This window comes from Crocodylus porosus, unplaced genomic scaffold (assembly GCF_001723895.1).
Source record: "Crocodylus porosus isolate Cpor-Errol unplaced genomic scaffold, CroPor_comp1, whole genome shotgun sequence".
NCBI lineage: Eukaryota > Metazoa > Chordata > Crocodylia > Crocodylidae > Crocodylus > Crocodylus porosus.
This window is the reverse complement of record NW_017728947.1, coordinates 44,188,788-44,204,672: the sequence shown is the minus strand read 5'-3', so window position 1 is coordinate 44,204,672 and position 15,885 is coordinate 44,188,788. Positions and strand designations below refer to the sequence as shown.

Here is a 15,885-nt window from a genome sequence, read left to right as displayed (position 1 = left end):
TACTGCGTCCAGTTTTGGGCTCCACAATTCAAAAAGGATGTGGAGAAGCTTGAGAGAGTCCAGAGAAGAGCCACATGCATGATCAGAGGTCAGGAAACCAGACCTTACGATGACAGGCTGAGAGCCATGGGGCTCTATAGTCTGGAAAAGCTCAGGCTCAGGGGTGATCTGATGACCACCTATAAGTTTATCAGGGGTGACCACCAGGATCTGGGGGAACGTTTTGTTCCCCAGAGTGCCCCAAGGGATGACGAGGTCGAACAGTTATAAACTACTGCAAGACCGTTTCAGGCTGGACATAAGGAAACATTTCTTTACTGTCCGAGCCCCCAAGGTCTGGAATAGCCTGCCATCGGAGCTGGCTCAAGCACCTACATTGAACACCTTCAAGAGCAAATTGGATGCTAATCTTGCTGGGATCCTATGACCCCAGCTGACTTCCTGCCCTTCAGGCGGGGGGCTGGACTCAGTGATCTTCCGAGGTCCCTTCCAGCCCTAACATCTATGAAATTATAGTTTTCCATGTGTAGAATCTAATTATTGGTGGAGTTGTCTTGAATTTGACATCATCTTGGGTTCAGGTAAATATAGTAAAGTCTGGGCCAATTGTCTGCACTGTGATGTTTTTCAGCTTGTGAAAAAGACCATAATTTTTTCTATGTTATGTAGTAGTGGATGTTAGTGTCTAAATAATTACGTTGTCTTAGTTGGTTCAGTTTCCCTAGTTGTTTTGGAAACAGTGACCCAGTTTAGCTATATGAAACAAATGCTGCTGTTGGGTGTGCTGTCTTTCAGTTGAGATGTATAACTGAGGTCCTTCCTAGTCTCTGGGACTGCTTGCAGATGTGGGGGGAAAAGCACTTTAATGGAAGGGGCAACAGCTGATTCAATCAGCTATTAAATAAAAGTGCCAAAAAAGCCCCATCTATACAGCACGTGATCTATACAGACACTGCAGAGCCAGGTTGGACTGATGTGCTGCCTTTCCTGGGTATGTGTTGGGCTCAGTGCGGGAGCACATCAAGTTTGAAATAAAGCATTCGGGTTTTTTTCCATGTCTGCGTGCAGCCTGAATGTTCTGTAGAACTTTTTAAAAAGTGGGCTGTTCACCCAAAGTAACATGGACACCATTAAAGCATCGTTATGAAATTCTGACATCCTACACTCCCATACTTTTTTTTTTATTTGCTACAGAAGTCTTTGTTTTTCTGCCCTAAAATGTTGTGAGTCTTATGCTCCATTGTGTTGTGTAGCAAGCTGCCATAATCTACTGGAGAAGGGGCTTCAGATGATGGGTGAAATGATGGATGAACTCTTACGAAGAGTTTATGTTGTGGATTGTATAGGACGGCTCGGGTAGAGATGATCCTGCCTCAGGCAGGGGTTTAGACTAGATGACCTCTGGAGGTCCTTCTGTCATTTCCACTATGATTTTTATGATTAATGTGTAATATGTATGTAGCTGGTTGAAAAAGAGTAACAATTCTTATGAAAAATCTTTAAAAATTTAAAGACCTTCACCAGGTATAGGGGATAAAAACCATACAGATAATGTAGGATGATGTCCTGTAGAAGTATAGACAACTAACAGAGGGTGGGAATATGCAGCCTGGTTTCTACAGATGTGATTTTTTCCTGGACTTAGGGAAGGAACATCTGTTCAAAATAAACTGGCTGCTTGCAGTAAGTGCTGTTATAGCACTTGGCCACTAGGTGGCATAGAAGCTGGTTTGGGTTGAGCAAAGCTCGACCACAAGATGAAATGGACTGGGGAAGCAAACACATGGCATGTTCTCCGTAGTAACTTTCAGACACAGTAAATTACTACATGTTTTTCAGTGGGTTACTTTATCCTGGATTCGGGTGACTTACTGCACCGTAAGGTTGTGCATCATGTTCATTCCATCTTTAATATGTAATTAAGTCAGTTTTCCACATAATCATATTGTGTGTCTGCGCCTTGTGAAAGTCCCAAAATGTCTGTTCCTCTTGCTCACTGATGTCTGTTGCCCTGTGTTTTGCAAATGTTGGATCTGTCACCTCCAGAAAGAGGCCATAGTAACAGAGAAGGAATTCTTCTCATCAGTGACACAATCTGTATAGATGACCTACAGGACTGTCTGTTTTCTTAGAAATAACACTCATTTCAGGAAGTATAGACCCAACAAGCTGCTTTCTATCAGAGGTCCTATCCAGTTTCCCAAGACTGAGTTCTGCCTGTTATTGACCTGATCTTGGCTTGTGGGCTGTGACAGTGTCAGGGACCCTGTCTGGTTCATAAATCATCTTTTTGACTCTTTCCTTGTAGAATAATAAGGATGGGGAAGCTGGTGATGTAGGGTATTACAGAGAGTGTGGTTTGTTTCAGATGTGTTCCCTGACTTGTTTTTGGCCCTGGCCATAGCCTCAGCCACTGTAATAGGAATTCCATAGTGGAAAATTATTTCAGTTGCCAAAATAGATACTAGACATTCACTGCCCTGATCTGTCAGTAAGGTGAAACCTTGTGTTCAGCCTTACTGGAGCCTTCTGTAATCTTTTCACCATCTGTCTCAGATCCCTTTCTTGTTTTGGGTATGATATTTCAAAGACAGATGACAATACATTCTGAGTGCTCATCTTATTCCACATTTAATGAGAAACGAGCAATCTTCCTGATCATCTTATTTTGGGGTGGAGATCCTAACTAGTAGCTGTGTACTGGTTGCATCCAAGCTTGTCTTAGATATTTTACAGTAAATTATTTTACATTACTGTAACAACCAGTTTTGTGCTGGGCTTTCTGCATATTTGTAGAAGGAGAGTCCTCTCCTCTAAACAACCTGCACTATGAAAAGACAAAAACAGCCAAAAGATGGAGGGGAAAAATACAACATATACCCAGTGTGACATTATTATAGATTATTTAGTTCCAGTTTTGTAATGTAAACTATATTTGGTTGCCCTGCTCTCATCATTATTAGTTGACTGTTTTCTTGTAAACATTATGGTGAAAGGAATTTAGTGAGGTATTTGAACTATCAAGAGAAGAAACTGTTATCTGGTATTTATTATTTCATTTTAATAGCAGGTTCCTCACCTAGTTCCAGTAGCAGCTCCTCTGTCAATCCGATGGCTTCTCTGGGAGCACTGCAGACACTGGCAGGGGCTACAGCAGGCCTCAATGTTAGCTCTTTAGCAGGTAAGTACTAAATAGAGTGGGAAGAGGGAAATATAGTTGGTCATTTTTTTGGAGTTGTGCTGCTACTTCTAAAACAAGCCATTCTGTTTGTTCTTGCTTCTGTTGTTACTGCTGACAATAGTGAAGTGTAATTAAAGGTTGCCTGATAGAACCATTAGAAACATCACTTTTTAATTAAATCCTCATTTTCCCTTTCTTATATATATAGGGATGGCAGCCTTAAATGGTGGACTCGGCAGTGGTGGCCTTTCAAATGGCACAGGTAGCACGATGGAGGCCCTCACTCAAGCCTACTCTGGGATCCAACAGTATGCGGCCGCTGCTTTGCCCACACTCTATAACCAGAGTCTGTTAACACAGCAAAGTATTGGTGCAGCGGGAAGTCAAAAAGAAGGTAGGCAGAAAACTGCATAGAATGGAAATGGAGATTTTGAAAGAGAAGCTTTGAGTTTTGTGCACATATTGCATGCACAGCTTCTTGAAATAGCATCATTTAGCATCCTAAATGAATTTGTTTGGGAATTTGTCCAGTTTTAATTTCCAAGTTTGTGTAATGGTGCTTCAGGTCTTTTATGTGGGGAGCTGATTCTACAGCCCTAGTGCACCTCATAGTCAGGAAGGATTTTTTTTTCCTTCTTAATTCCCTTTCACTACTTGCATTTCTTTGATTACCACCCTTAACTAGTCCCTGTCACTGGTGTTCTTACCCTGTAGATGCAGAGTTTATTTAGCTTGTAGAGTGAAAGTCATATGAAGACATGAGGGGTATAAGAATTCGTTATAAGCAGTAGATTGAATGAGTTGGGTTGACTCAGAAGTAAGGGATAAGAGCTTAGTGTTTGGGGAGAGAGACCCACATACAGAGTATCGGGGCACTTCTGCCTTACTATCTAGATTTTTTTGTTTCTTCTGCTGCATGCTTGGTGTAGGTGCCTGTTTTGTTTTAGTGAGCACACTGCATTTAAGCTTATCCGAGGGACTTTCATAGCTTATTTTGGAATCAAATAGGTGCAGTTTCTGAATGGGAAGTTTGTTTTCTTTGGGGGGGGGGGCAGATTTAATTGGATCAAATGGATATTGGTCTTTGATATAAAAGTAATGCTGAATTTCCTATGCTTTTTCTGAACCTGTGTTTCTTTTTGAATGCTTGAAGGTCCAGAGGGAGCCAATCTGTTCATCTACCATCTCCCCCAGGAATTTGGGGACCAGGACCTGCTCCAGATGTTCATGCCATTTGGAAATGTCGTCTCTGCCAAGGTCTTCATTGACAAGCAGACCAATCTAAGCAAGTGTTTTGGTATGTTGAGTCCCATCACTAATTCTAGATGGGAGTGCAGCATTGAAAGACCCAAGTCTATTGGAAATGAGAAGATACATAACAGTCACTCTTTGCGAGAAAATAAGTTGGGAGGGAAGGTTCTTTTTGAGGGAGTGTAGGGACAGCTAGGTGGGATGATCAATAAGATGGAGACTTTTTTTTCTTTCCTCTTTGGCTATCATTGGTCAATTGTCAGGGCCTTCCTTAACTGACCCTGAAGGTGCTCAGTAGCCTGAAATATCAATACTAAATTAATCTAGAGTCTGTACAACTTATGAGTGTCCACCCTATTACCTTCTATGCTTCCTTTACGTGTTAGGCTAGCCAGAGTTGATCCTCCTGAAACCATTGACTGATTGCTCTTAGTATTTTGTTCTCCAGTGCTTATTCCAGTTCAGTTTTGACCAGACCAATAGGTTTTCCCTAATTCCATGCCCTGACACAGGTCACAGTCTGAAAAGTTTTCCTGATGCTCATCTTGAATTCTTGCTTTTCTTAATTTCATATCTCTGCATTGTCCCAAATAATTCATTAGCGGTGGTGTTTACACCATGAAAATTTTGCTGACTGTAGTCATGATACTATGCCTATCATTAATTATTGCTTAGCTAAGTTATTGTGGATGCTGCTTATGTCTCTTATGAAGGATCTGGTATAATCTCCAGTTGTCTTATCAAACGCACTGTTCTGAAATATGATCTCTTACAATGACATTTTCAATATGTCAATGTCTGAAGTGGATGTTTTTTAATTCCTTAGGCATTTTGTAATTGAAGTAGAGCTGCTTTAACTATTTTAGAAGGTTGGCAGAAAATGGTTTTCTGGGAAATTCTGGTTTTGACAAGAACTGCAAGAAAAATGGTTGAAATCTGAAGTGTAGGAAGGAGCTTTCTCTGGGACCTTCCATTTTGTTAGGTTTAACAGAAAACGTTCTCTTTGATGCCATTGAACTTCGTTCATTTTTAGGTATTGCCCACATTGAATTTTAAAGCCTAATTTCTATTGTAGGAAGTATAATACTTATTAAGCAATACAGTTGAGCATATTCCATTTTTTTAAAAATCCTACAACAAACTACACATGTGCCATTGCACTTGCAGTGTTAAAATAACAATGTCAGGAAACACCAAAGTTAAGGTTTCACCAGCAACTTAATGCCACCACATTGCACATGCTAATATATTCTATTCTCATGTTTTTGATTAAATATGTAAAGCTTAATAAATCATTTGCATTAAATATATTTCATAGAACATATGGGATATACAGTGTGGCCAAATAAGTTGTTGCTGGACCCTTAATTTTTATCTCTTAATTTATGGTGATGTCATAGATTTCATAGACATTAGGGCTGGAAGGGACCTCGTGAGATCATCAGGTCCACCCCTCTGCCCAAAAGGCAGGAAGTCCATTGGGGTCAATTTTGGTTTTCCCCAGGGCTGTCAAATGCAAAGCTTCCCTCAGAGTATAAGCTCTTAGCTGTCTCTTGGTTTTTTAACTACAGAAAAATAATAGAGCAATTCTTTTGTTGCAAAAAACTGAGAAAGATCACAACAGATAAGGATGTTTTTGATACTGAGGATTCCTGTTTGAAATCTCTGGGCTTATCTTGTGAATCATGTGTAGGTGTTTGCACACCTAACAGTGCTAATACTGTGTGGCACCCCTAAAAGAATTTTGTGACATCCTGGTTGAGAATCACTGGAATACTTTCATTCTGCAACCATAGCATTGTGCTAATTTTGCTTTTTGCATTTAATCATATGATTGTTTTTTCCTCAAACTGCTGCTTCTAGTCCTCTGAACTTTGCCAGTTTGTTGGTACTTTTTTCTGGTTACAAAGGACCCAATTGTTTCAGATGCAGAGAGAATTAGGAGTATCCTTTCCTGTATTGTGATTTGATGATTGCAGAAAACTCCAAGCTTCGTTTATCATTTTGCTTTGCAAACTTGTGAAACTTGGCTTTTCATTTTGTTGCTGCTGTTTTTGTTTGTTTTCTCTGATACTTTTTAAACTTCCTTTGTTTTCACTAGTATTTGCATTTGCTCCCAGTAGCATAATATACAGTTTCCACTCTGCTCTAAATGATCAGCAAGAACATTTAGCAACTCCATAAAAAAAAACTGCTTTTGACGCTTTGTTAAATATCACCCCCAACTCACTACTTCACTAGTTTTGGTTCATCATCTAGTTTTCAGTGCATGTCATTGTTCAAGTTACTTTAACTCATTTTGTATAAAATTAATGTATTTTAGAAATATTAGAAACTGCTTTTCTATCATCAACTAATTTTTTATAATCCTTCTGAAAGAACCAAAAAAATTCATCCAGTAAGAATCCACAGTCCTGTTTTGAAATCCACAATGTTGTTTTTATTACTTACAGTACTATTTTTGTCTTAAGAAAAAAATACTGCTAAATCTTAAGACTTTTAGTTTACTAGGGATAGAAATTAAATGCAAGAAGGAATTTACCAGTTAAATTTCAGGGGGGTTTTTTCTTTTTCTTGAACATTAAGATCATTTGTTTTTAATTTTTGCCATTATCTGTAACACTTGAAAAAATAATTCACTAGCTTGATAATTTTAGGGCGCTAATTCCTTTAACGGACTCTCAGAAGTTTAGGACTGGAAGCAGGCTGGACCCAGTGATCCCACGAGGTCCCTTCCAGCCCTAAATTTCTGTGAGGGGAATTAGCCCCCCCCAAAATTACCAACCTACTGAATTATTTTTTCAAGTGTTACAGATAACTGGGGAGAAAATGGAAAACAAAGCAATCTTAATCTTCAAGAAAAAAACAAAACCCTGAAACTTTAACCCCTGAACTTTAACTGTCTTGGATGCATATGATCTGAACCCACTAATTTGAATATGGGTGACCACCTGTCCCTAATTGGGCAGGACAGTCCCAGAATGGGAACACCAATCTGTGTCCTGGGCTGCATGACTCTGGGACAGCAATTGTCCTGGATTTGCAGTATCCTGCAGGGATTGGGAAATAGCAGGTTTCTCCTTGCAGGTTGGCAGTGTTCCAGCCTTCAAGGGGCTGCCGGGATCAGGATGCAAGGGGCACCATGTGCATGTGCATGCCCATGCATGTGCACATGACAGGAGAGGGCATGGAGGGGAGGGGGCGCACATGCTTCCCCACCCCCAGATTTGTGTGTGGGGCAGGGACAGATTTGAAACATTGAAATTTTTCAAGTGTTTACTTACAGTTCATCAATAATCATTGCTACAGATTTCTGTTACTTTCCACTCATTTGTTCAAGGGCAAATTTTTAAAAGTATTTTGCTGTCCTGTTTTAGACTTTCATTTCTGTCTACAGTTCTTAATAGACTTGCTTTTTTCTCTCATACTACTTTTAACCCTGATTGTATATTATTCTTATATCCGTTAATTCCTCTGGATAGTATCTTATTTGACTTTTTAGCTGCCCCTTTTTTGTTTTTGCCTTCCCCCACAAGCTTTAACTGTTGTAAAATTTCTTTGCCTCTGTCTTTTTCCCGCTTCCAATACTCGGTTTATTTTAGTTTCAAATTATCAACAATTCTTCTCTAAGTCAGTCAGGTTGCTGGTCTTTCTGTGTAAATGCTGGGCCATCATACTTTTAATTATCATGTCTTTCAGTTCTCCAGCCTTTTTCCATAGCGGTGGATTTAAATAATTCCCATTTCCACCTTACTAGACTTCTTCCTGAAGTCTGATTTCCTAAATTGCTGGATAGTGTGAGCCCCTCTTCTTTACTATTGCAAATATCAAATAAGCCGTGTTTGGTGGTATTAGCAGTTCCCCATCATCACATTTCCAATCCTTTGCTTTCTGCATGAGTTCTCTTAGGCATCCTCCTGCATCAGCTGTAATCTACAAGAATCTCTCTCTACTTCTTACGCTCACAGAATTTTCTTTTAAATTACTATGTTTACTCAGATCCATGACAAGGGTTTTTTCCCCATTCAACATGAGGGGAAAAGAAACCTTATCTTAGATTCAAGTATGGCCAGGGCAAGTAGCAGCTGCAGTTCTGGCTCCAACTCTGGCCTTGACCTGAGGGAAACTGTAGGATGGGGAGGGTAGTACAGGGTTGGGGAAGTGCAGGGGAGAAATCTGTAGGGATGGGAAAGCTGTTGCTGCTTGAGCTCTGTGCCCTAAGCTGGAAATGAAGCTGGAGTCAAAGCCACTGCATAGGGTAAACTGTGGGGCAGGGGGTGAACAGGGGTCAGGCTCCCTGCCCCTGTGCTGCTGCTTTCCTCACTGTGGCGGTGAGGGGCATAAATTTAAGATGACCCTCCAATAATTAAACTCTGTACATAGAAAATTGTAACAAATGTGTAAGTTTCCATGTATAGAGTCCAATTAGTTGGTGGGCGGGGAATCAGTCATATGGATTTGTGTAAATACAGTATTAAGAGACCTGTTTAAAACATGTTAGCAGTTTTTGTTATCCAGTGGAGATCTGGGTGGTTAAATCCTTCTAAATATAATATTTTATGCTGTCAAAAGAGCTAGCTGACTTCACATTCTTCCTGTCTAGCTTTAGACTCGGTAGTAAATGCCTCCTTTTCTTTCCTACTCTTGTCTTATTCAGATAGTTTCACCAGTCTAATCTTTGTTATCTAGCTGTAGCTCTTCAGTCTTCATAATTATTTGTGACATGCAACACCATTTCTCTTCCTTTTCATGTCTTCTATACTGACATTCCATTTCCAAGAATCACAACCTAGGCTTAGTTATGCCCAGTAGATAAGTAATCTTTCTCATAGCTGGGAATAATACCTGTAACTTCCATGCTAATGTTTCCAATCATTTATAACTTTCCTAAAGTTTCATCTTTGGACTGAAGCTGTCCAGGTTTGAGCTCCTGTCAGTGTTGAGTTTTCTTAAAGCATGAGCAACAAATTATTAGATTATTTGAGTCCAAAAAGACTGGGGAAAATACTTTCCCTGATGTTTAAAAAAAAATCTTGCCAAAGTAGCTTGGGGCAGAAAGTGACAATTTGGCAAAGAAACTTTATAAAGACAGGTGCCTGTGAGTGATCTAGTGAAGTTGCAAGCTTTTGAAAATGTGATTCCATGTAAGACAGTTTGCCTTGAGATGACCTGCATATCCAGTTAAGAGCCTTTTCCACTGCTTTCTGGGGATTTTGTACATGTTGTAATGCTGTATTTTCTTCTTCCCCAGGTTTTGTAAGTTATGACAATCCTGTCTCTGCGCAGGCTGCCATCCAGTCAATGAATGGCTTTCAGATTGGCATGAAACGTCTGAAAGTGCAGCTCAAGCGCTCTAAGAATGATAGCAAGCCATACTGAGCGCCCCTCCCCTCTGGGACTGGAGTGAGAAGGATCTTTTGGTAAGTTGGGGAGGAGCGCACTTAATGATTCGAAGCCCTAAGGCTGTGTTTTTACAGTCCTGGAAGCTGACCCATGTCATTCTAACTGGCACATCTTCCCCTGAAGACTCGGCTGCAGCCTCTGCGGGAAATTCTGCTTCGGATGGAGGACAAGTTTGTGCTTTTGTTTCCAGTGTTTTACTTTGGAGTTTAGGTGCCATATCGCTGAGGTTTTTTTATTTTTTCTCCCTTATTTGAAGTTTGCTGTGTTTGTAATCACTAGTGTGTGTTGAGAAGGACCAATGCCAGCTACTTTGGGGATGGGAGAAGGAGCATAGAAGGGGCAATAGAACTGACACCAGATAGCACTGAGGACAAAAGAAGATATGGGGAGGGGGGATCAGAATCCAAGCTACCTTGTGATATGCAAGGAGCAGGCCCCAGATCCCCCTGGTAATTCCCCACACTGAGGTTTCTTTAATTAAATGCCTTTCTTGGGACTTCTTAGTTGAATCTCTCTCTAAAGCAAGAAAAAAGCTAAAAGGGCAAAGAGGTTAATGGATTAAAGGAAAACTGCAGTGATAATTTTGCTGTATATAAAGCGATGCTGATATAACACTGTGGAGGAACACAGCACTTTATAAAATTATTTGACAATTATTTGTCTCGGCACAAAAACCTCATACTCCTTCTAGCGTTACATTTTAAAGGGACACTAATTAACACAGTCTGAATTTCCCAAAGGCTAGAAAAATGTATCCCTGTCCAGTTCATTTTGGAATTGTGTGAGAGTATAGAGCAATGATTCTCAGAGTGCCAAGTGGTGCCATGCCATGTAAGCACTGTTAAGTTTACAAATAAGCCCCAGAGATGATTTCAAATAGAAATCCATATAGTTAAAATCATTCAGACCTGTTGTGGTCTTTCTGAGTTCTTTGCAACAAAAGATTAACTCTGTTATTTTTCTATAATCAAAAACCAAATGAAAATCTAAGCATTTTTCAAGGGATGCACCAAACTGAAAAAAAAGGTTGAGCCACTGGTTTACAGGAACTGCTTAGTCTGAAGGAATAAGCTTGAGACTAAAAACCAGAAATTCATGAATTCTAATCCCTGTTCTGCCCCAGATTTCCTTATGTGAATTCCTTACTGCGCCTAAGCTTCTCTATTTCTACAATAGGGATACTGCCTATCTCACAGGTTATTTGAATTAACAGTCATTTAGTACCAACTATTATTAAACTGACTGCTAAATTAACAACACAAAATTATTTTACAATGACTTCTGAGATTTCTGCTGCTTTGCACATTCAGGTGCTTCCTCAGAGTCATACTCTGTTGCAAAGGCAGTTTCCTGTTTGCTAATTATTCTGTGCAGAGGTTTGGAATTGTAATTAGATTCTTGTTTTTTATGCTGCAGTTTTCCTTTAAGATGGCAGGTGCCAGCACACAGCAGAAAGGCCTATGAGAGCTGCTGTTCCAAAGCAGATCCTTGAGCTATCCAGTCTTCTTCTGCCTTTCACAGCAGCTCTTGCCCAATGTATTGAATGAAAATCAAATTGAATGAAATTCTTCACCTGTAAACCTACACATGCTTTATTTGTGCACATTTCTGAGTTTGCCAATGTGTTACAAGGGCCTTTGTATACACTGGTTTTAGGGGGCTCAAAGGGCTTTTGGCATTCTGGCCTGAGCTATTTTAAAGTAGTGACAATAGAGTCTCATACTGTAATCACCAAAATCTATTTTGTCACTAGATTAAGTTTACAGTTTGTGTATGTCATTAATAGGGTTTCCATTTACCTCATTTTCTCCATTTCCCCTTTTTTTGCGTTCCCAGTTGGTGATGCTGTTTTCCAGGCCACCAGGTAACATTGGAATCTGTATTTGGAAACCAGCTTCTGAATAGGAAGTGTGTGGGGTCAGATACTGGGTTTTAATTTCCTGCTTTGTTTCAGCAGGAGAAGCCATAAGCCCCATTAAACCTTGAAATGTTGTTTATAATGTGCAGTCATGTGCAGGTGACTGTCAAGTTCTCTTGGAAATGTCACATACATCCAGGGACTGGGTCCCCTGGAATCTTAAACCTCAAATGTGCAAGGCCTGACCCATAGCATCAGAGAACTAGGGTGAAATACCCTTTTTTGTTGGAAAGGTTGAAAATAAAATATTTTTGGTGCCAACCTGCCTGTACTGTTGGCAGGAGAGTAGGACATATATCTATCAGTATTATTAAGAGTATTTTTGGTGGCAAAAAGTGAAAAGGCCAGACTGCCAAATTTCCCATTTACGCTGGCATGTGGTACCCTTCCATGTTGATTATTTGAGTCTCTCTAGAAACATAAATATACACTTAGGTAAACCATGTACACTTGAATTCTGCACACTGGGAGAGAGATGTCCTGGTTATCTGCGAAGAAAGTGTTGGAGTGTTAAGGCCTCCAGGGTCATAATGGGATTTTTTTATAAATAATATACTTTGCAAAAAAAAAAAAAAAAAAGACAAAAAAATCATGGTTGGGAGCAGCTGCTCCAGGTGCAACCTGCTGTAAACCAAGAATGTTGTTTCTATTTTTATAGAAGTTTTATACAGCTCCAGGGTGGAGAATATTTATTACCTAAATTATTTCACTGGAAAAAAAAGGCAAGGGTTTGTAGAATCCTGAATATGATTGTTTTACACATGCAATGATATGCATCATTTGAAACTACTGATTTTTCAGTGGCCTGTTTGCAGCCCAACAAACTGCTAAATGGGGATGGATTAATGCTGTGAACCATTGGAGGAGAGAGCTGTGCTCTAGGGTCTCTACAGTCACTCTTATCTGGCCCCCCTTTGCACCCCACTTACTGTACTATCTGAGACCTTGCTTCATTTCCCTTTTGACCCTGCATTCTGGCCTGTTGCTTTAATTGGTTGTTTCAGTTGCCTTAGCTTTAGGATTTTTAGTCTTTGTATTCTAATAGCGTGTCCCCAGCACTGCAACCTATGGATCAAACTCAGCCCTAGTCTAAATAGATGCAACTTACATTGACCTAAATTGGAAATGTATCTATTTATGCCAGAGGTTCAGTTTGCCCCTGTTATTCTTCTTAAACAATGTGATTATATCCCATAGTAGCAGCCTCCTGGGCTAGCTCTTGTGCCTTACTGGCATAACTATAGTGCAAGTATTGCCAAAGTAAATCTATGCAGGTTAAATCCTAAGGACCTGATCCTCAGGTGGTTAGAATCAGCATTAATTGACACCACCTGAAAATCTGTCCCTGTCTGTGTCTCATCTTCACATTGGTGTGTCCAAGTATCTGTTGCCAAAGTTAATAAATGCATCAAGTCTGTGATGAGAGGAAATTTTACTACTGGTAATGCAGCTGATCATATAGATTCAGCTTGTCCATGATTGCTTGGTGGCAGCTGCCAAAGACTGTTGGGATTTCTGCCTGAAGTGAATTTTCTTCCTTGCTGTATTTTTTTTTCTGATTCCCCTCATGCTTTCATTCTATTGGAAATTAAAACAGTCAGCTGTTTTTTTAAAACTCAGTAGAACAAATTGAGCAAAAACAATACTGTATGAGTTAGCATCTCATTGTGACTAAGTCTGGCAAAATCACTCTGAACAACGGTTTAGAAATATTGTGAATGGCAAATTTCCCAGAACAAAAAAAAATGCATGCTGGCAAAGGCTATTAAACATAGGCTTGGAAGGGAGGAGAAAGGGGTTAAGAACTTGAGGCAGCAGAATTATTTGGGACATATTTGCCTTTCCTGCTAATACTTAAACATTGGAAGCTGTCACCAAATATGCACCTATGTTCTTTTCTGAAATTCTTTTATTTTGTTGCTGTTAACTCGGTTCAAATATCTACAGGATTTACTTAAGTAGCCATATGGGCAAAGTATTCTCTGTGTATAAACCAAAGAATCCACATAAGATGTCTGCTGAAACACAGAACTCCAAACTGCATATGTGTACTGTACACGTCTTTGTGAATAAGTGTACTCCATATTAAAGGGAGTGGTGATGGGGAGAGTTGGGGCATCTGCCTGCTTTGCAGACTTTCAAAGGGCATTTTATTCTACTTGGCATACCATAGTAAGAAAGAATTAAGGGTGTCTGTGTTCTCAACCTGATCCAGTTTAATACCTAGCACTACTACAAACCTGCTCTTGGATTAGATTTTTCAGCACCTCAGTAATGGAATCTAATATTAGATATCTTCTCATAGCTTAGCTTCTGTGTCCAATAATACAGAGCTTTCATTTATTAGAAAATGCCAGATACATACTTATTACAATTTTAACCTAAGCAAAATGAGGATTGGAGCTTTCCAAAAGAGTTGCAAAGAATTATAGGAAATATCTTTTATGTTTCAACAGAGATAATACGGGACATAGGTTAAATTTATCTGAAAAGTTTAATTAGTACCTCAGAGAATTAAGTCTAAAGAAAAAGCACTTAATCTAAACAGTAAATGCTGTTACAGAAAACCAGACTCTCTGCAAGGCAAAATTAACGTAGAACATATCCTTTGCAGATAGCTATAGAGAAGAGGGGAACTTGCACTGTGGTGAACCTAGTGAATCTCTTCCCAACTTAAAGCAAGTTATCAACAATCTGAAAATAGCAAGGTTGGACCACCTGGCAGCACAGCTGTTTCACTTGAGTAGTGTCAGCAATAAGAAAGCTCAAATCACACATGCAGCATGTATTGGAATTTTCCTGATGGAAATGCATGAATATAAGGCTTGCTTGACCACAAATGTCACAACGTTTAAAAAAAAAAAAATCAAAAAATAATCCCCCCCCCCCCCAACAAAAACAAAAATAATAGAACATGAGAAAAATTTAGTATAACATTGTTAACCGCAGCAGTGAGAGAAACAAAAATAGCTGGTGCTGTTTTGTGCGTTGTCATCTGCTTGCTCTAGGCCATTCTGGCTGCACTTTTAGTCAAGTTCCTCCTCAAGATGCTTCTAAGACCTCTTATGAATCCTAGTCTTCCCTCAGAATTATTGACAAGACCAGACATTTAAAAATCAATACTAAGAGGCCCCAAATGAACCACACAAGAATGCCTTGTGACATGCTAAATTTCATTTGATCCCTTAGCTGGTTTTTTTTTCCTATGCTCATTTCTCTACTGTAAGCTCTTTGGGGCAGAAATCCTGTCTGTGCAGCCATCTGTAAGCATCTTGCATATTTCCAGGAGCATAGAAATAATGTTTAATGTTTCACTGTTCCCTGTTTACTGGGACTTAATTTAGTCCCCTCACTTGGATCTTTCTTCGGTTTCTAGTGGCAATGTATTGTGTTGCCCCCAGGGATCACTGTGGAGTGCTTGAGCTCCCCAGGCCTGTTGCAGAGCACTACACAGTGTAAAGAAGGTCTTGCAGTGGTCTCTACTACCATTGAGTAGCTTTGAGGAGCCCTAAAGGGCGTGACACCAATTTGGGAGTGACAGGGATTCCTGAAAGGTGCTGCTTCCCTTCCGCCTCTGCCTCCCTCATTTCTCACCCATCCTCTCGGGGGGGGGGAAAAAAGGGTTCCTTTTTTTCTACAGTTTGGTGACCAAGACAAGGCAGCAAAGCTGTTTGTACCCCTTGTTAGGGATTCTATCGGTTCTGAAAAGTCTGCTCAGAAAAGCTTACTTACAAAAAATACTTCCATTTGCCCAACGGGCAACAGTGACTGTAGAGCTTCTCAGAGCTCAGAATCCCCTCCTCAGAGTGGGGGAGCTATTTATTAAAGGGGTTAGGAAAGGAAAATCCCTGTGCAGGTCTAATGGTGTGAAAAGGGCTCAGCTAGGACAAGTCTTAACTTGCAGCCAAGTCTTAAGGAATTCCTCTCTGTTGTGTGGGATTTTCAGTTCCACTCATTTGTCTTTATAATCTTTTTTGTTGTTGTTGTTCCTAACCAACCAACCAACCAACCCCAGCTTCCTTGTTTCTTAAGGGATGGGGAGGGACTATAGCTGAAGCAAGAAAGCATGGATTTCCTGGGTTACCACTGTTTAAGAATTTCCCATAATAGAACAAAAGAAAAGTCTCAGCCA

General features: G+C 40.0%; 1 protein-coding gene across 10 annotated transcripts in view; it reads left to right on the top strand.

Moving 5' to 3' along the window:
- The window catches only part of CELF1 (CUGBP, Elav-like family member 1), a 79,538-nt gene that overhangs the window by 60,123 nt on the left and 3,530 nt on the right, over positions 1-15,885 (top strand). For 7 of the 10 annotated variants that reach the window (XM_019551294.1, XM_019551290.1, XM_019551292.1 and 4 more), the window contains 4 exons: positions 3,068-3,181; positions 3,390-3,575; positions 4,335-4,478; positions 9,684-9,852. In XM_019551294.1, coding sequence (XP_019406839.1) covers positions 3,068-3,181; positions 3,390-3,575; positions 4,335-4,478; positions 9,684-9,811 — 572 coding nt within the window. In that variant the 3' untranslated portion in view covers positions 9,812-9,852. The remainder of the gene's footprint in view (positions 1-3,067; positions 3,182-3,389; positions 3,576-4,334; positions 4,479-9,683; positions 9,853-15,885) is intronic. The other 3 variants (XM_019551291.1, XM_019551293.1, XM_019551289.1) reach the window with 1 other exon arrangement.